Raw genomic sequence first — 20,729 nt, forward strand, 5'->3', positions numbered from 1 at the left:
TTTTTTCACCGCCAGCCAGGGTTTCCATGGTAACAGGGAGGATTGGTGTCTACCTGGTGTTTGTCAGTCTGTCTGTCATTGCCCCCCTCATGGCTGGCGTGTAATCTGCCTGCACTGTGGGCCTTGTTAAACCACCTTATTCGCTATTCATTACTTCAGCTACAAGCACTCACATCAGCCTCCAGAGGACGAGATGGAGGCAGACCAGACCCCGCTCGCCGGCTGCAGGTTTGTTCAGTCCAGCGACAAGAGCCTCCCTCCCTCACTCCCCAAAGAGCAGCCTTGGCCTGGAGATGTGGGCTGCTGTCCAGAGATAGTGTACAGGAGTGTGTATTTGTCTACGCTTGAGTGCTTGTGTGTGTGTCTGAGAGAGAAAGAAAGATAGGGAGGGAGGGAGGGAGAGAGATAATGCTGTGTTTCATGAACAATTGTAGAGTTTAATCCACAGTGATGACAGTGTGATGTGGACAAGAGACAGAAACAAAGCCAGAGCAAACTGAGTTCAGAGGAGCCTTCAGGACGGTCACACCAGAGTCATGCGGTCACAGTTGACAAGCTAACATGGTTAAGACTACTTGAGCACAAAGCAGTGTTACAGGGATTCAGACATTCAATTCAATAGATCTTTATTGTCCCAGAGGTACAATTCTTGACATTACTTCCTATTGTTTCTAGCTCGCAGATGCAGTTATATACCAGACAGGCACACTATAGTATAATGACATAGGTCTGTGGGCTGAATACGATTATGATTACACGATAGATCTGTTAAAGTAATACTCTTCCAATTGGTACACAGTATGGCCTCCATCATTGCTACCGGGGGCATAGTCATTTTTTCACAATTGAATAGGCATCAGGTAATTATGCAGGCCAGCCCTCAGTCAGTTCTGGAGTGTTTATGGGGGAATTATAATCAGAATGAGAAGAGTTTTGGGAGAGCGTTCAAGATGACAAGCACTCATTCTGGTAATCACACTTGATAGAAAGTGCCCAGTCTACCCATACACAACTGCCCTAATCAAGACAGAGGCATCGAAAGCAATGCTGTCTGAAGGGCACCTGCACCTCTCGTGGACAGAACAGCCACCTGAAATACACTACATTGACAAACGTATGTGGACACCTGCTCGTCGAACATCTCATTAGTATGGAGTTGGTCCCTCTTTGCTGATATAACAGCCTTCACTCTTATGGGAAGACTTTCCACTAGATGTTGTAACATTACTGCGGGGATTTGCTTCCATTCAGCCACGAGCATTAGTGAGGTCGGGGCACTGATGATGGGCAATTAGGCCTGTCTCGCAGTTGGCGTTCCAATTCATCCCAAAAGTGTTCGATGGGGTTGAGGTCAGGGCTCTGTGCAGGCCAGTCAAGTTCTTCCACACTTATCTTGACAAACCATTTCTGTACGGACCTCACTTTCTGCACGGGGGCAATGTCATGCAGAAACAGGAAAGGGCCTTCCCCAAACAGTTGCCACAAAGTTGGAAGGACAGAATCGTCTAGAATGTCATTGTATGCTGTAGCGTTAAGATTTCTCCTCACTGGAACTAAGGGGCCTAACCCGAACCATGAAAAACAGCCACTGACCATTTTTCCTCCTCCACCAAACTTTACAGTTGGCACTATGCATTCGAGTAGGTAGCGTTCTCCTGGCATCCACTGAACCCAGATTCATCCATCGGGTTGCCAGTTGGTGAAGCGTGATTCATCACTCCAGAGAACGTGTTTCCACTGCTCCAGAGTCCAATGGCGGCGAGCTTTACACCACTCCAGCCGACACTTGGCATTGTGCATGGTGATCTTAGTCTTGTGTGCGACTGCTCAGCCATGGAAACCATTTCATGAAGCTCTCGACGAACAGTTCTTGTGCTGATGTGGCTTCCAGAGGCAGTTTGGAACTCAGTAGTGAGGGTTGCAACCGAGGACAGACGATTTTTACATGCTATGCGCTTCAGCAGTCGGCGGTCCCGTTCTGTGCGCTTGTGTGGCCTACCACTTCTACTTTACAATAACAGCCCTTACAGTTGACCGGGGCAGCTCTAGCAGTGCAGAAATTTGACGAACTGACTTGTTGGAAAGGTGGCATCCTATGACGGTGCCACGTTGAAAGTCACTGAGCTCTTCAGTATGGGCCATTCTACTGCCAATATTTGTCTATGGAGATTGGCTGTCTACTCGATTTCATACACCTGTCAGCACGGGTGTGGCTGAAATAGCAGAATCCACTCATTTGAAGTGGTGTCCACATACTTTTGGACATGTAGTGTAGATGGATCTGGAATCCACATGTTTGGTTCCAAGTACAGCTCAACGTTGCTTTATTGTTGGATTAAAAGCGATTATTTTCCAGAGAAATATAAATACATGCGCTGGTATATGTCTCTGTGCTTTTCTGTTCATTGCACTCCCTCACACTGCAGACTGGCTTTAGGCATTGCCTCAGACTTGGCCCGATATCCCACAGTAACCAAGCCAAGACATTCTCTGCAGATGAAGATGAGGGAGAAAGTAAACTACTGGGAGGCTTCATATAATTATTTATTAGATAAGTAACACCATCTTCATATCAATAAAGTCTGAAGATAAAATCTATTTCCATAGCTTGATTAATCATGAACAAACTGTAATCTATTTTATTTGTAAACCTGTGTCATCATGATGGTTTTGTGTATCCTCACAGCTTTAAGGTTACGTGTCTGAACTCTAATTTGAGAGGTAATGTTACGTGGATATCAAAGCTCTTCCAGGAGAAGCATAATCGCACAGGAACAGTACTGACTCGAATTAGGTTGCCCTGAGCTACTGAATAGATATCGCCCCCATACCTACACACAGCAAGATACCACACCATGATCATGTGCAGCACACTGTGCCTTCTACATATCTGGTTGCCTGTGTTGTGTTCCCCTGTTGGAGTGATGCTGTGCTGTGGAGATTAGTTATGCAGTAGGATGATAAAATACACATCTTCAAGCGGTTTGACGAGGCACACAAGATGAGTGCATGTATTACTGAGCTTGCGGTGTGTCAGAGCAACACAGTGGAGGGAGGCAGCAGCTAGAGCCACGTGGGCCTCACATGCTCTCCTCAACAACAATGTTATTCTAATGAATGCTATTCCCTCACATATCTCCCTTCATTATAATGTGGAAAGCTGGATGGCCACTTCTCCTCTAGCTGTGTAATAGGGAGTGATAAAGATCTATCACAACTCTGACTAGGGGTCTCTATCAGGGCTGGAGCTTTAGATCTCTCCCCAGAAGGGAGCCTGGGAGGATGGAAGGACATGTTCCACAGGAAGTCATCACAGCCTCCCCTTCATTAGCAGACAGAGAAATAAATGGATGGAGAGAGAGAGCTAGAGCAAGAGAGAGAAAGAGAGAGAGAAAGGAGGAAGACATTCTATAGTCAATGGAGGTGTCTCTCCAAAATGGTGCTGCAGCTGCACTTTATGATATCTGTGGATGCACAACCCTGAGAAGATATAGCAACACCGAACCCCCCAGCTCCGTTTCCCGCTCACTCTTATCTCTCCCCAGGCCAGTAATGAGACTGGGAACCCAAGATTCAATGGAGGGGTAGAGGGGCAACAGCCATCCGACATGAAAACATACTATGCAGGCTTTACAGTTAATACTGTAATACTGTAGTATACTGTAGTATTTACAGTTAACTATAGTATAAATACTGTAGTAAAAGAAAACTATAGTATATACTGTAGTGTTTTGCGGATTGTAGTATACTGTAGTATTTACTGTAGTGTTTTGCAAACTGTATTATACTGTTTTTCAGTGTTTTTGTTTTATTATCTTTGAAAAAGAAGTGGAGTCTTTCTCCTTCAGGAAACTTACTGGAGAAATACTAAAATAGCATAACATGTAGGTAGGTAGGTAGGACTGGGGTTTGAATAGATAGCTCAGAGCTTCTGATCTTTTCTATAACCTGTATTGAACACAATTTATGGTCTATACTTGGCATGTAGGTTTCTCAGCCATGGGTGGCACAAATAGGGATATGGGGAAGGGGAATGTGCAGAGTATATGCTAATTAAATACTGTAGTATTTACTATAGTTAAAAAAGTGGTGTGTTTTTGCGGACATTACTGTAGTATTTACTTCAGAGTTTCTTGTGGTTAATACTGTAGTATTTACTATATTATTCTACAATTTACTACAGAATTCTATAGTACAGTAAGTCATGTGGGCTGCCCTGTGATCTCAGCTAGCCTAGTGGCTTCTGTGGAAGGGATATTGCGTCAACAGAGGAGTTGACCATATGTGATAAACTGTATGGCTGTTTGAGACTAGTGAGTAGTAATGGAACAATGTGATAGTGTGATACAGTATGCTTGTTGAGATAGCTTTGTTTACTACAGGTAGTTTAAGTAGCTAGGTAGGTAGATCTGTTCACTCACTCGGGAATTCATCCACTGATGATTTCAACTCTTTCAGTCTGTCTGACCTTGCTATAAAGGGACTTGAAAATATTTGCTTTCATGGTCAGGGATAATAGTGGGCTGAAATCTAAAAGAAATAGCATTATAACTATGGGGGCTTCTCACTGTCTATCATTCTCTCTCTCCCTCCCTAAGGCAGGGATGATGAAAGTATTGTTGAACCATTAGTGGCCTTCATACCCACTGACCATTGTAAAGCTAAGCTGATTTACTGGAATAAATGCCTTTGTAAGCACAGACACAGCGACTTAAGTGCTGGATTAAATCAAGACTTTGACCAGACCCACTCTATCTCAGCACTCGTCAAATAAATGTGAACATGTATTTCAACCATCACAAAGAGTGCTTTAGCAGTTCTGTGATGCGTTGGCCTACTCTACTGGTAATAGTAGACTTGTGATTCATTTCTCAGTAATGGAGGCAGGGAAAATTATGAAGTACTCCTCAATGTCAGGGACCCACCTACCTGGCTACCTGTAGTAGATACATTTTTCAAAACAAGCACACTGTATCAGGCTATCAGATCGTTCCATCACTACGCAGTAGTCTACAACAGCAGTACAGTTTATCACCTAAGAAAGATCAGCTCTCTTGACGCAATTTCACTGCCGCAGGAGCCTCTAGGCTAGCTGAGATCACAGGGACGTGACAGTCTGCTGTAGCAGGGCTGCTGAATCTATCTCCCCTCTATCCCTACTGCCTCTATCCCTACTTTAAATCTGGGCTTCCCAATCTCAATACTGGGGTGGGTAGAGATAAGCAGAAGCGGGAAACGGAGCAGGAGGGTTTGGTGTTCCTCTATCTTCTCATGTTCGTCAGGCTGTGAAGGCAGCTGCTGGTTACACAAGGCTAATACCCCTGTCGGAGTAGAGGTAATAACATTAGGGGGAAAAAGGCTTTTATTTTCTCTCACGTCCACCACTACAGTCCAACGACGTGGTACAACACGGGTCAGAATGGATGGGTGGAGCGCTGAAGTGTTCCCAGAGGGGCGAGAGATGAGGGTTTCATTGTGTAATTCTGGAGTTCCCATGAAACAGAGCTTGTGAAGAGAGATGGAGAGGGTGTACTACTGTGTCTGCAAGAATAATGTAGAATAAAGCAGACTTCCTCAACTGTTGAAGGGTTCAAATTCTCACACATAAATGTAATTTTTTGTTGTTGATAATTTCACTACTATCAAGGCCATAATACGTAAAGCTTACTTCTGCCATCATTTTTATCTTACCTTTATTGAACTAGGCAAGTCAGTTAAGAACAAGTTCTTATTTTCAATGACGGCCTAGGAACAGTGGGTTAACTACTTTGTTCAGGGGCAGAACAACAGATTTGTACCTTGTCAGCTCAGGGATTCGATCTTGCAACCTTTCGGTTACTAGACCAACTCTCTAACCACTAGGCTACGCTGCTGCCCCGCCACTTCATCATGAAGTGCTTAGAGAGGCTAGTCAAGGATCATATCACCACCAACTTACCGGCCACCCTAGACCCACTTCAGTTTGCATACCGCCACAACAGGTCCACAGATGACGCAATCGCCATCACATTGCACACTGCCCTATCCCATCTGGGCAAAAATAATACCTATGTAAGAATGCTGTTAATATACTATAGCTCAGCATTCAACTCCATCATCAAGCTGGAGGCCCTGGGTCTCAACCCCGCCCTGTGCAACTGGGTCCTGGCCTTTCTGACGGGCCGCCCCCAGGTGGTGAAGGTAGGAAACAACATTTCCACTTCGCTGACCCTCAACACTGGGGCCCCACAAGGGTTTGTGCTCAGCCCTCTCCTGTATTCCCTGTTCACCCACGACTGCGTGGCCATGCACGCCTCCAACTCAATCATAAAGTTTGCAGACGACACAACAGTAGTGGGCCTGATCATCAACAATGACGAGACAGCCTACAGGGAGGAGGTGAGGGCCCTCGGAGTGTGGTGTCAGGAAAACAACCTCTCACTCAACATCAACAAAACAAAGCAGATGATCGTGGACTTCATGAAACAGCAGAGGGAGCACCCCCCTTTCCATATCGAAGGGACAGCAGTGGAAAAGGTGGAAAGTTTTAAGTTCCTGGGCGTACACGTCACAGACAAACTGAAATGGTCAACTCACACAGACAGTGTGGTAAAGAAGGCAGAACAGGAGGCTGAGGAGGCTGAAGAAGGCTGAAGAAATTTGCTTGTCGCCCAAAAGCCTGACAAAGTTTTACAGATGCACAATCTAGAGCATCCTGTCGGGCTGTATCACAGCCTGGTACAGCAACTGCACCACCCTCAACCGCAAGGCTCTCCAGAGGGTGGTGCAATCTACACAATGCATCAGCTGGGACAAACTACCTGCCCTCCATGACATCTACAGCACCCGATGTCAGAGGGAGGCCAAAAAGATCATCAAGGACCACCCGAGCCACTCTCTGTTCACACCGCTATCATCCAGAAGGCGAGGTCAGTACAGGTGCATCAAAGCTGGGACCGAGATAGAAGCTGTTTTACAATCTCAAAGCCATTAGACTGCTAAACAGCAATCACTAACGCAGAGGCTGCTGCCTACATTGAGACCCAATCACTGGACACTTTAATAAATGGATCACTAGTCACTTTTAACAATGCCACTTTAAATAATGCCACTTTAATAATGTTTACATATCTTACATTACTCATATCTGTCACGCCCTGGCCTTAGTATTCTTTGTTTTCTTAATTATTTTAGTTAGGTCAGGGTGTGACATGGGTAATTTAAGTGGGTTTTGTAGTGTCTAGGGTGGTTGTAGGTTTAGGGGGTTTATTTAGAGTAGTTGGGTTTATGTTTAGTGTAGTTGTCTAGGTGTGTCTATGGTTGAGTGTAGGTGTTTAGGAAAGTCTATGGTTGCCTGAATTGGGTCTCAATTAGAGACAGCTGGATATTGTTGTCTCTGATTGGGAGCCATATTTAAGGTAACCATAGGCTTTAGCTGTTTGTGGGGAATTGTCTATGTCATTGTGTAATGGTCAGTGTCAGCACCATTTTGTATTTATAGCTTCACGGTCGTCTGTTTGTTGTTTTGTTTTGTTTGTTCCTTCTTTAAATAAAAAAAGAAGATGTACTTTCCACGCGCTGCGCCTTGGTCCTCTCTCAGTCCCTTTGACGATCGTGACAGAATTCCCCACCAGAATCGGATCAAGCAGCGTGTGAAACAACAACAGGACCCACCTACACAGGACTATTGGAATTGGGAGGAAATTCTGGACCGCGAAGTACCAGGAGAATATAACCGCCCCAAAGCTGAGCTGGAGGCAGCGAAAACAGAGAGGCGGAGATATGAGGAGGCAGCAGGAAACAAGGCTGGAAGCCCGTATTGGGGGGGGGGGGCTCTCGGGTAGTTTAGTTGGGTCAGTCGGGAGACGTGAGCCAACTCCTCCTGTTTACCGTAAGGAGCCGGTGAGGAGCGGATTTGGAGGAGAGTGACGCAGAGACAGTAAAGGAGTTAATGGAGAAATTGGAGGAGAGAGTTATGAGGGATGTATTGGTTTGGTGCATGAGGCACGGCATCCGTCCGAATGAACGTGTTGGTGACTTAATGTCACCGGGAACAGTTTTCCAGACACATCCTGAAGAGCGTGCTAGCCGTCTGTGCCTACAGCACGCACAAAGCCTCTTGTGCGTCTCCAGAGTCCTGTGCGTACTGTTACTGCTCCTCACACTAGCCCTGTGGTGCGTGTTCCCAGCCCAGTACCACCAGTGCTGACACCACGCACCAAGCTTCCTGTGTGTCAACAGAGCCCTGTTCCTCCTCCACGCACTAACCCTGTGGTGTGTCTCCAGCCCATTACCACCAGTGCCTATACCACGCACCAGGTTTCCAGTGTGTCTCCAGAGCCCTGTTCCTCCTCCACGCACTCTCCCTGTGGTGTGTGTATCCAGCCCAGTGCCTCCAGTTCCGGCACCACGCACCAAGCCTCCTGTGCGTCTCCAAAGCCCTGTGCGCACTGTTCCTTCTCCCCGCACTCGCCCTGAGGTGCGTGCCCTGCCTCAGCCCGGTGCCTCCAGTTCCGGCACCACGCACTAAGCCACCTGTGTGTCTCCTGAGTCCTGTACACACTGTTATTTCTCCCCGCACTCGTCTTGAGGTGCGTGCCCTCAGCCCGGTACCACCAGTTCTGGTACCATGCACCAGTCCTATAGTGCGCCTTGAAAACTCAGTGTGCCCTGTTGTTCCCCGCACTAGCCTGAAGGTGCGTGTCCTTAGCCCGGTACCTCCAGTTCCGGCACCACGCACCAGGCCTACAGTGCGTCTCAGCCGGCCAGAGTCTGCCGTCTGCCCAACGGTGCCTGAACTGCCCGTCTGTATTGAGCCTTCAAAGCCGCCCGTCTGCCATGAGCCGTCAGAGCCGTTAATCAGTCAGGAGCCGCTAGAGCCATTCGTCAGTCAGGATCTGCCAGAGCCGCCAACCAGACAGGATCTGCCAGAGCCGCCAACCAGACAGGATATTCCAGAGCCGTCAGCCAGCCATGAGCTACCTCGTCCCGGAGCTGTCCTTTATCTTGGTGTTGCCCCTTAACCTAAGTGGGTGTATAATGAGGGTGGTCATTCTGAGGGAGAGACGTAAGCTGGGATTGACTATGGTGGGGTGGGGACCTCGCCCAGAGCCTGAGCCACCACCGTTAAATAAAAAAAGATGTACTTTCCACGCGCTGCGCCTTGGTCCTCTCTCAGTCCCTTTGACGATCGTGACAATATCACATGTATTGTCACGTTCCTGACCTTGTTTTCCTTTTGTATAGTTGTGTTTAGTGGGTCAGGACGTGAGCTGGGTGGGCAGTCTATGTTGTTTGTTCTATGTTAAGTGTCAGTGTTAATTGATCTTGTATGGCTCTCAATCAGAGGCAGGTGGTTGACGTTTTCCTCTGATTGAGAACCATATATAGGTAGGTTGTTTCACATTGTTTGTTGTGGGTGGTTGTCTTCCGTGTCTGTATATGTTGCACCACACGGGACTGTTTCGGTTTGTCGTTCGTGTATGTAGTCTGTTCCTGTTCGTGCGTTCTTCGTATTTGTAAGTTCTCAAGTCCAGGTCTGTCTACATCGTTTATTTGTTTTGTAGTTTGTTGAAGTGTTTTCGTGTTTCGTCTTTACTTTAATAAACATCATTATGTCAAATAACAACGCTGCGCTTTGGTCCAATCCCTACTCCTCCTCTTCGGACGAAGAGGAGAATGATCGTTACATGCATATACTGCATTTTATACCATCTACTGCACCTTACCTATGCCGCTCGGCCATCGCTCATCCATATTCTTATATGTACATATTCTCATTCACCCCTTTAGATTTGTGTGTATTAGGTATTTGTTGGGGAATTGTTAGATTACTTGTTAGATATTACTGCACTGTCGAAACTAGAAGCACAAGCATTTTGCTACACTCGCATTAACAGCTGCTAACCATGTGTATGTGACCAATAACATTTGATTTGAGCTATTTTATTGATCTATGCACTTCAACACGCCATGTTTTCAGCCTTTATTCTACCTGCTGTGTGCACTGCAGCCAGCAGCTCACTGACAGTAATCCCTCTCTCTGTGGTCAGAAAAGCATCAACAAAAGGACAGACAACAATGTTAGGAATGTGGGAAATTAAAATAAAAGCAGAAAACTTGCTGTTCAATTTCCAAGGTTTGGATGGTGGTGAAAGGAAAAAGCGCTCTGTGTGCAGTCTGTCGTGTCCTGCTGTGTGCCTGTTTCTCCAGTCCTAAGGTTTCCGCTGGAACAGGGAAAATACACTAATGAACACATGCTAACCCAGGATGACCAGCTTTTATCTTTAATGATGAAAGAAGAAAAAAGTTTAAAGAACATATGGATCGTAAATGCGATAGTTGTATTTGGTGCATCGGCAAAATCATTGGTAGCAATAGGAAATTGAAGCGAGAAAAATACCATCTCTCCCCTCATTTAACACAAATCAAACAGCCTCATGCAGGTTAATTATTCACTGACAGGATTCATATTATGTTCTGTTCCTGAGAAAATCATCTCCGCACAATCAATTTATAGAGCTTTGTCTTTGTTGTGAAAACAGCAGTAATTAAACTCTCAATGAAACTGTTGGGAAGTGGAAATACCTTCATTATCAATGGGGGAGGGGGTTGGATGCTCAGTGCTACTATGTCTTCCTTGTCCATGCCATGAAAACAAAAATGCTAAATTATTGTTTGTGCATCTAATGAGGGGTGACTATTCTGGATCTATTTCTGTTACCCATCACTGTAAAACCTAAAGCTCTAATCTATTTCTTCCTGCTTTAGTTCCATTAGTTCAGAATAGATCTGACATCTTTTCTTTTCTGAATGAGAGATTATTGAATTATTTAAACAATGAACAAAAACAGGAAAGTTCTGGTTATGAATACGTAATGAATGGAATACAAACATGGAGGATATGAGACAAACGATAAAATATGCCCCAGAAAGCATAAATATTCACAAGGCACTACCTTACCTAACAACATGCAAACACAAGCAGTTGAATGAGGTGGAAATCACAGACCTGCCAATGAAAACAGTAAAATATTAAAGATGTTTTCTCCTAGTGGAGTGAGCCTGCATGCTGTCATTGTCTAGGAATACATGCCATGATTTATCATGAACAGTTACAATCATGCAAGGTGTTTGGGGTGACACAGCCACAACCATAGATACATACAGTGGGGCAAGAAATTATTGACACCCTTGATACAGATAAGCAATAATTCACATACTGAGCTATACTGTATACTCTACAAAAATTGGGAAATTATATATTTGTTTAACAAGTAATACTTTTTTTCTCAAAAAGGTAGGGGGTCAAAATTATTGAAACCTCTAAAGGTTGTTTTTAAAAGTAATCAAAAATGTAGTATTTGGTCCCATATTCCTAGCATGCAATGACTGACTACATCAAGCTTGTGACTCTACAAACTTGTTGAATGCATTTGCAGTTTGTTTTGGTTGTGTTTCAGATTACTTCTCAATCATTATTCACGATTCATTCAGGACTATCAGAAATTTCAGAGTCGTATAACTAGAGATATAATAGCGTTGAGGATGGAGGTGATTTTCCAAGCATTAAAATAAATTGTTTTTTTTTTGGACATATGATTGACAGTTCACATGGCTCACAGGGTTAGATGCACATGGTCTCTTCTGCATAGGGCTGTAAAGCAGCCAGCTAGTGCATCATAAAACACAATCTTAGAGAAAAGGTAGAGCGTAAAGAGCAAATGTCTGCTATATGATTTATATGACCCTAGTATCGACAGTGGAATTCAGCCACCAGATAACAATGAAATACTAAATTCTGACTTCACTCAAACATGGTTTACAAATGTACTGAAATAAATTGTTCTGGGACTGATATCATAACATGACACATTTAACTTGTGCGTGGCTGTTATGATTGACAGACAGTGGGGTCATTCTTGAATTGGGCATGGCATAGAAAACATTTAATGTATTTAGGTACATCTTCCTATTCTAAATCAACTAATATGACAGCTTAAAGTGGGACTGACAGCATTTTAGCAACATCTTATTCAAATCTGTTCATATTCACCCCTAGGAAGAATATGACACTTTTTAAAACATTTGACACTTAGATATGGTCATTTTCACGTTTTCATAAATTCTTAGAATGTTTGTTACGTACTGTATACTAAAAGCATTTGTCAAAATTATATAGCAATAGAGTGTGAAAGCAGCTGTGCTTTTGGATAATTAATAGACACTGCAGTAAATAAAACCTAATAAAAACATCTGTCTCGTCCAGGACCAGTTTACGCAGACCGGTGCACCATAGCCAATCAGAGCTATATGCAAATAAGCCACTTGCACATGGGCCTGCCATCCTTCACTGTGAACTGGACTGTGTGTTTACAGGCAGTTGCAACAGTGCGACTTTAGATCATTAGAACGCATTCACCAAAAGCCACAAAATACTCCTGAATAGATTTCTGCAAATATGTCAATACCACTTGGGAGTCCTCTTACATTTGGGATCTTTAAAGTCCAATTGATCAAACAACCATGAAAATGTAGGCTCTTTCCCTCAGTTATGCACATCAACAACAACAAGATCAACAATTACAACAAGATCATCAACAAGATCATCAACAACAACAAGGCTAACCAGAGAGACATCTTATGAAGGAACATTAGATAAACCCAAACCTTTTCAACTGGTTGGTTGCCAAAATTGCACCGATAAACGATGGGGAATTGTAGCCTACTCGTCCTTCTGCAGCTTGTCCCAACCAAGCACCCAAATCTAACTGGCTAAAGTTGGCAAGCTTGCTAGCTAGCTACTTCCAGACACAAGTGCAGAGCTGGTTAGACTGTTTATATGTTATCTAGAGAATTCCTGACTAACTATTACTTTCTTTGCCTACGTTTACTGACACCGGTCATATTCAGTGGATATTGAGCGTTCGTAAATTCACCAGATATTCTGTGCTTTGGCACACTCAGATGAGAGTGCTCTGAAATCGGAATAGATAGCCAAAGTAAATTCCTCCTTCGGCCGCCTTCCTTCCAGTTCTCTGCTGCCAATGACTGGAATGAACTGCAAAAATCGCTGAAGCTGGAGACTCGTATCTCCCTAACTAGCTTTAAGCACCAGCTGTCAGAGCAGCACACAGATCACTGCACATAGCTCATCTGTAAATAGCCCATCCAACCAACATCCTCATACTGTTATTTATTTTTCTCCATTCCACCCCAGTATCTCTACTTGCACACTCATCTTCTGCACATCTATCAATCCAGTGTTTAATTGCTATTTTTGTAATTATTTTGCCACTATGGCCTATTTATTGCCTTACCTCCCTTATCCTACCTCATTTGCACACATTGTGTATAGACTTTTTCTATTGTTTTATTGACTGTATCTTTGTTTATTCCATGTGTAACTCTGTGTTGTTTGTGTCGCACTGCTTTGCTTTATCTTGGCCAGGTCGCAGTTGTAAATGAGAACTTGTTCTCAACTAGCTTACTTGGTTAAATAAAGGGGAAATAAATAAAAAAATAAAAAAAGTGAATTTGCGAATGCAAGAGATACTATATGCTAATTGGATAACAGTCAAGTTCTTGCTGGCTAACCAAATAACGCCTGCACCTCTAGCTGTGTATAACCAAGGAAAATTGATGAGGGGGAAAAGTCACCCACCCACTCCTTCAATGACATGACATCCTCCTAGCAGCTAATGTCAGGCTGCGTTTGTTTTTAGCTTGCTACATAAATAGATACGCTAGCCTATTAGCTATGTTATGACTGACTTGTGATCATTGCCCCTGCTAGTTTGATTGTATTGACATTCCCAGCCTTAGTTACATTTGCCCATTTTTGTCCAAAATTGTCATGCCCTGATCTGTTTCACCTGTCTTTGTGCTTGTCTCCACCCCCTCCAGGTGTCGCCCCATCTTCCCCATTATCCCCTGTGTATTTATATCTCTGTTTGTCTGTTGCCAGTTTGTTTTGTTCATCAAACCTACCAGTGGTTACCCCCTTGCCCCTGTCTTGTCTATAGTTCCTGTTCCTAGTTTTCCCAGTTTTTACCTTTCTGCCTGCCCTGACCCTGTCTGCCATCCTGTACCTTTGCCCCACTACTCTGGATTACCGACCTCTGCCTGACTTGAGCCTGCCTGCCGTCCTGTACCTTTGCGCCACAACTCTGGATTACCGACCTCTGCCTGACTTGAGCCTGCCTGCCATCCTGTACCTTTGCCCCACTACTCTGGATTACCGACCTCTGCCTGACTTGAGCTTGCCTGCCGTCCTTTACCTTTGCCCCACTACTCTGGATTACCGATCTCTGCCTGACTTGAGCCTGCCTGCCGTCCTTTACCTTTGCCCCACTACTCTGGATTACCGACCTCTGCCTGACTTGAGCCTGCCTGCCGTCCTGTACCTTTGCCCCACTACTCTGGATTACCGACCTCTGCCTGACTTGAGCCTGCCTGCCGTCCTGTACCTTTGCCTGCCTGTGTTCGATGTAATAAACTTCTGTTACTTCGACACTGTCTGCACCTGGGTCTTACCTTCAAACGGGATACAAAATATTGAGCCATTTAAACTGAAACCATGCATCCTGAATGTAGGCAGCAAACAATGTATCAGGCCAGCTGTGATTTACAACCTGATAGCAATATTTTTTGGGACTACCAAGAAACGCATTGGTGAATTATATTAATCATGCATTGAACTGAATCAATCTATTCTGCCAACAATTCCTTAGTGTACATCATGGAATGTTGAGGCAAACAAGACCTATTTTTAAAACCTCTTATGAAGTTGGTTTTGTAGCATAAACTGGGAATTTGATATTTTTGACTGATATGATTATCTGTTTCATATCTGAAAAGTAGTTAAAACGCTGTCAGTTCCTCTTTAATGACTTAACATGTTTTTTTTAACATTGTGTCACTAGTATCAGTAGTAACATGAGACATTTTAAGTTGAGGATTTTCTTAAATGGAGCTCACAGATGGTCAAATCTAAGGTGATTAAGCCTTTAAAAATCCTTTGCACAAAATGATTAATTAGATCATTTAAATAATGTTATTTCCCTTCATTTAAATTAAAATCAAGTGACACTTGTGTTTTAAACACAATTATCAATGGAAACTATGCCATTAAAAGGGTGTGATTAGCTAACAATTTTCTTTAATATAGACCCCTCCCCTGATAGTTTTCCACTGGAGAGAATTGTTGTGATTTTCAAGATGGTAACACCAATTACATAAAACTGAGGGACAGACATTATACTAGCCAAAAATAGGCATTTTAATAGCCTTTTGTTTTTATTGATCTATACAATATATTAAATACTTTTGTTCACTTTCTGGAATTCTAAATAATAGATCTCTCTCTAAATCCCCAAAACATTTCACAACAACTCTACACAAGACAATTTGCATTAACATAGTTTTGCAGTATAAAGGACTTATGCTTTATGTATCATGTTTTATCATTGATAAACAGCGTAAAATATAAACAAAAACATGTATGATGTGTAATTGTCTTTACATTTTTATGATTACAAAGCCAAGGGATGAAAATACCTCCACAATTCAAGAACAACCCAATGGCTTCAACGCAGTGATCATATCATACTGAGAGATATTGAGTAGAGGGGAGTTTATGACAATAAAGACTGGTCTGAAGAGAAGACTACAATCTTAAAAAAAGGGTTCCTAAAGGGTTCTTCGGCTGTCCCCATAGAATAACTGTTTTTGGTTCCAAGTAGAAGCTTTTTTCCCCCAGGTAGAACCCTTTTGGGTTCCATGTAAAACCCTATGGGTACAGCCAAAGAACCCATTTAGGTACTAGATAGACCGTTTTTATTTAAGCATGTAGTGGCTCTGTCAGGGAGCGTGTATCGATCGGAGCAGGCAGCACCAGAGATTCATAAAATGATAAGTATAGTTTCAGCCCACAGCCTGCCAATCCTTATCCGCTCACGCTGTGCACTCCTTTGTCTTTTCGTCCTGCTTTGGCAGATGGATCCAGAGCTGAGGCGAACGGGAGCTTTGAGGGCGAAGACCAAAAATAGAAGCATATGAGTAAAAAACTGAAAAACACAGCTTGAGGCAGATGCTTTAAAAATACAAGAAGAAGTCACTGACCCATCTGTTGCGAGGAAATCCCAATATAATTGTGCAGTGTGCATTACACAAGGCTCTCCATGACAGCACCTAAGAGTGAGAGATCTTTGCCTTTAACCTTCCCATCGCCCAAAATAGACACCATAGATCCCAGGTCCCCCTTGAGAAAGTGGTTTCTAACTTCAAGGGTCTTGTCCTGGTTAAATAAAAACAAATAATCTAAAACCCACATCCCCATGGCTTCAGATTCACTGAACCACATGGGAAACAAACTCTGTTAAATCAATCTTCATATCATGATTTTTGTATTGTTCATTGTGGCTAGACATGAAACACAAACAGTAGTTGACATCCAGCACACCTGGTACATAGAACAACATCTCGACTGTTGAGACCATGAGCAAGGCAGCAGACAATGTTGTAGCCTCCCATGACACATCTGTGACACAAAGCATATATTAAGATTCTGGTGAAATTATGCAAAAGATAAACAAAAACATAAAACACAAGCCTCAGTGAAGAGCCTCTGTCTTTATTAAAGCCACTTGGAAGTGGTATTTTATGCATAGTGCTAAAAGCATGAAAAAAAAATACAAACTGAATTTCACAATGTGCTTTTTTCCCCCAACTAGTTTCTTTCTACTCTTTTCAAAATTAAACATTTTCTTTAAAAATATATAAAATGAATCATGGAAAAATGTGTGTACTTCCTGTTGTGTTTGTTCTGTGGTACAGTGCGTTAGAAAAGTATTCAGACCCCTTCCCTTTTCCCACATTTTGTTACAGCCTTATTCTAAAATAGATTAAATTTATATTTTCTTAATCTACACAGAATACCCCATAATGACAAAGCGAAAACAAATTTTTAGAAATGTTTGCAAATGTATTAAATATAAAACAGAAAAACTTTATTTACAGTATGAGACTCAAAATTGAGCTCAGGTGCATCCTGTTTCCATTGATCATCTTTGAGATGTTTGTACAACTTGATTCAAAATCAAATCTTATTTGTCACATGCTTACTTACAAGCCCTTAACCAACAATGCAGTTCAAGAAATAGAGATAAAAAAGATTCACCAAACTAAAGTAAAATTAAATTGATTGGACATGATTTGGAAAGGTACACACCTGTCTATATAAGGTCCCACAGTTGACAGTGCATGTCAGAGCAAAAACCAAGCCCTGAAGTCAAAGGAATTGTCCGTAGAGCTCCGAGACAGGATTGTGTCGAGGCATTGATCTGGGGAAGGGTACTAGAACATTTCTGCAGCATTGAAGGTCCCCAGGAACACAGTGGCCGATCACAGAACACAGTGATGATGGACCATGATGGACCATTCTTAAATGGAAGAGGTTTGGAATCACCTAAACTCTTCCTAGAGCTGGCCACCCGACCAAACTGAGCAATCAGGGGAGAAAGGACTTGCATGGCACCATCCCTACGGCGAAGCATGGTTGTGCCAGCATCATGCTGTGGGAATGTTTTTCAGCGGCAAGGACTGGTAGACTAGTCAGGATCGAGGAAAAGATGAACGAGGTAAAGTTGATGAAAACCTTGATGAAAACCTTCTCCAGAGCGCTCAGGACCTCAGACTGGGGTGAAGGTTCTTCTTCCAACAGGACAACGACCCTAAGCACACAGCCAAGACAATGCAGGAGTGGCTTCGGGACAAGTCTCTGAATGTCCTTGAGTGGCCCAGCCAGAGCCCGGACTTGAACCCGATCTGACATCTCTGGAGAGACCTGAAAATAGCTGTGCAGCGACACTCTCCATCCAACCTGACAGAGCTTGAGAGGATATGCAGAGAAGAATGGGAGAAACTCCCTTAATACAGGCATGCCAAGGTTGTAGCGTCATACCCAAGAAGAATCGATGCTGTAATCACTGCCAAAGGTGCTTCAACAAAGTACTAAGTAAAGGGTCTGAATACTAATGTAAATATGATATTTCAGTTATTATAATTCTTTATAAAATTGCAAAAAGTTTTTAAAATCAGTTTTTGCTTTGTCATTATGGGGTATTGTGTGTAGATTGATGAAGGAAAAAAAACATTCAATCCATTTTAGAATAAGGCTGTAACTTAACAAAATATGGAAAAAGTCAAGGGGTCTGAATACTTTCCGAACGCACTGTATCTATCTACTGTGTGTAGGACACTAGCCTACTACAGTATCTGTCGTTCCTTGGTGCTGGCTCCGCACTGCTGGTGGGAGCTGGGAGTGTTCAGTCAATCAGGTGCCAGAGATCTCCCGGCGGATGGTAGCTCGGACAGCCAGCTGGGATAGATGCTCCTTTATGTCCTGTAGTTTCTGAGACAGAGACTGGTTGTATGTGCACTGGGCCTTCCTAACCAGGCCTGCTGCATCACCAGCCCCTCCTACAGGGGACAAACAAACAAACACGAACCTAACATGATCCTCATTGCTGGTAGGTCAACCTTTTTGTCATTTTTTAAAATGCATATTTTACCACAGGTAGCACATGGGACCCACTCTTCATTTACCTTTTCAAGTTTTAGCCACATACAGCACAGATGAGACAGGATCATGTAAACATAGGTCACAGCATATTCTCCAACTGCATAGATGAGCTCATTTTCCCTGGTCTCAGGTTTTTGAGTTGCAGTTCCTTTTGTAGTGCTGTTTTGTTTTAGCTTTGTAGAAAGACGGTGAATGTCTTTGTACTGACTGCACCTTGTGGAGGGCCGAGGTACAGCCTAACCTAACCAAGATCAGGCTGTAGTGTGTGTCGTGACATGTCAGCTCCACTCTGAGCGTTGGAACGACCCACACCTCACGTAGCAAATTAATCAGAACAGAAATTTCCTTCAGAAGGCCAACTCTTTTTCTCAGGGCATAGATAAATCAAGAATGAACAAAGGTCCACACTAGACAGATGGACTGACAGACATGACAGGAGAGATTGTGTGGCGTGAGGCTGCCTTGAGCATTGGTGACAATCAGGTACATAAAATCAAGAACACAAAAAACTGCATCTGGAGTCCACACTCAATCCAGAGTTTTGCCCCCAATACCTTTCTTCCTTCTCTAGTAAAACACCTCAACTGGGCTTGATCCAGTAACAGTACTGCCCATTGGCTCCTGGGCCGGTTGGCTGGCTGGCTGACTGCCTGAGTTCCTGCCTGACTGGTTAGTGTCCAGTGCTGCCTGGGGGATTTGGCTGGGGTCACTTGCTGCTGGCACAGGTGTCGGTTGTTTTGACAGCGTTAGTGTTGAGGTTGTCTGAGGGCCGCGCCGGGTCGGATGACGCGGCCCCGTTGTGTTGAGTCTCATCCATGAACTGCTGCACGGCCAGCAGCACGGCGTCTTCCACCAGCCTCTTACTCAGGCTCACAAGCTCCTCATCGTCAGGCTCCGGACCCCTCTTGACACCTATACAACCAACGACACCATAACAACTAGCGTCACTACCCTGTTACTACTCACACCATGCAGCCTAGCAGCTCTAGGCTATATTACCCTTGCTCTATTCCAGCTCAGTGTCAACTTCTGTCAACACAACAAGAGCCCCTTGGTTAAAAGCTCTTCAAGGCTCAAAGTTAATCAGTTAGTAGTGATGGTAAGATCATACAGTATCAAAGCACATTCACAAAGAGACTGGGAAGTACATTTGAGAAATTAAGTGACCTGTTATTAAGGGAATCTGTGAATTCACTGTGGCTATAGTTGCATGAGATATTCAGTGTCTGCAGTAATGTTCTCTTGTTAGCTATTGTATCAGTGACAGTCTGCCAGTGTGTTAGAGTTGGGATTGTGCATTAGATTGACAGGGGATTGGGTATTGACAGGGAGAACACTGAGAAGCTAGCTGAGACTAAAGCAGGACAAACACTGCTATCAATCTTTCATGCTGTTGCTCCAGTAGTGTTTGTGAGTCAGTCAGCTAGTTACACAATAGCATGTCAAGGGAGGGAGTCAGGGAGAATACAGTGCATTAAATGAAATGGTGCTTTGGGCCTCAGAGAGCCCACTGAGAGACAGAGAGGCACGTACTTGTCCGAGCAGCCCAAGGCCCGCTCTGAAAAAGATCTGCAAGACAAACAATAGCCATTTAGCAACAGAATAGCACTTCTCAACTCAAATCAGACTCAATTTCTCACAATCAGAGGATTTTGTGTGTCAATTAGCCTATTCATTTTTTGGATTGTCCATACATATTTTGATTGATTGACAGAGCATACCTTGATTGTAGTACTGAATGATTTGAGCTTGATAAATGTCAACACTCATTTTGAAATAGTACTTCAAAAGTACTCATAATACTTCACACATTTGATTTATGTGGTGTTTTATGGTCTTGTACTCAGAGGACCACTGTGTTACAGAATCAAGTAGTCCGATTAAGACAGATTAAGCTTATTATTTTCTCTTAGGGATGAGTCTCCATCTCCAAAGACATTTCATTAAATACTTACAGCAAAGGTGGATCAATAATTAGCTTTCTTTAGACTGCAAAGTAATTACCTTTTTTTTAACCTACAGTGTGAAGATTAGAATAAAGAGTGCGCTGTTATATGAGTGATACGTGGAGAAGTCAGTTATCAGAAGAGTGAAGAAAAACATAACTCAATCAAGGCAGGAGAGTGCACTTTGAACCATGGAAGTCCTCAGAACAGAGACACAGTGT

The 20,729-nt window shown here is 43.4% G+C and overlaps 1 protein-coding gene across 1 annotated transcript in view; it reads right to left on the reverse strand.

Moving 5' to 3' along the window:
* Positions 1–10,249: 10,249 nt before the first annotated feature.
* Positions 10,250–20,729, reverse strand: part of LOC129817120 (A-kinase anchor protein 7-like) — a gene marked incomplete at its 5' end in the record, with an annotated part of 46,161 nt that continues 35,681 nt past the window's right edge. The window contains 2 exons of the mRNA XM_055872060.1: positions 10,250–19,474; positions 20,096–20,131. Coding sequence (XP_055728035.1) covers positions 19,269–19,474; positions 20,096–20,131 — 242 coding nt within the window. The remainder of the gene's footprint in view (positions 19,475–20,095; positions 20,132–20,729) is intronic.

Source organism: Salvelinus fontinalis, chromosome 20, assembly GCF_029448725.1.
Source record: "Salvelinus fontinalis isolate EN_2023a chromosome 20, ASM2944872v1, whole genome shotgun sequence".
Lineage (NCBI taxonomy): Eukaryota > Metazoa > Chordata > Actinopteri > Salmoniformes > Salmonidae > Salvelinus > Salvelinus fontinalis.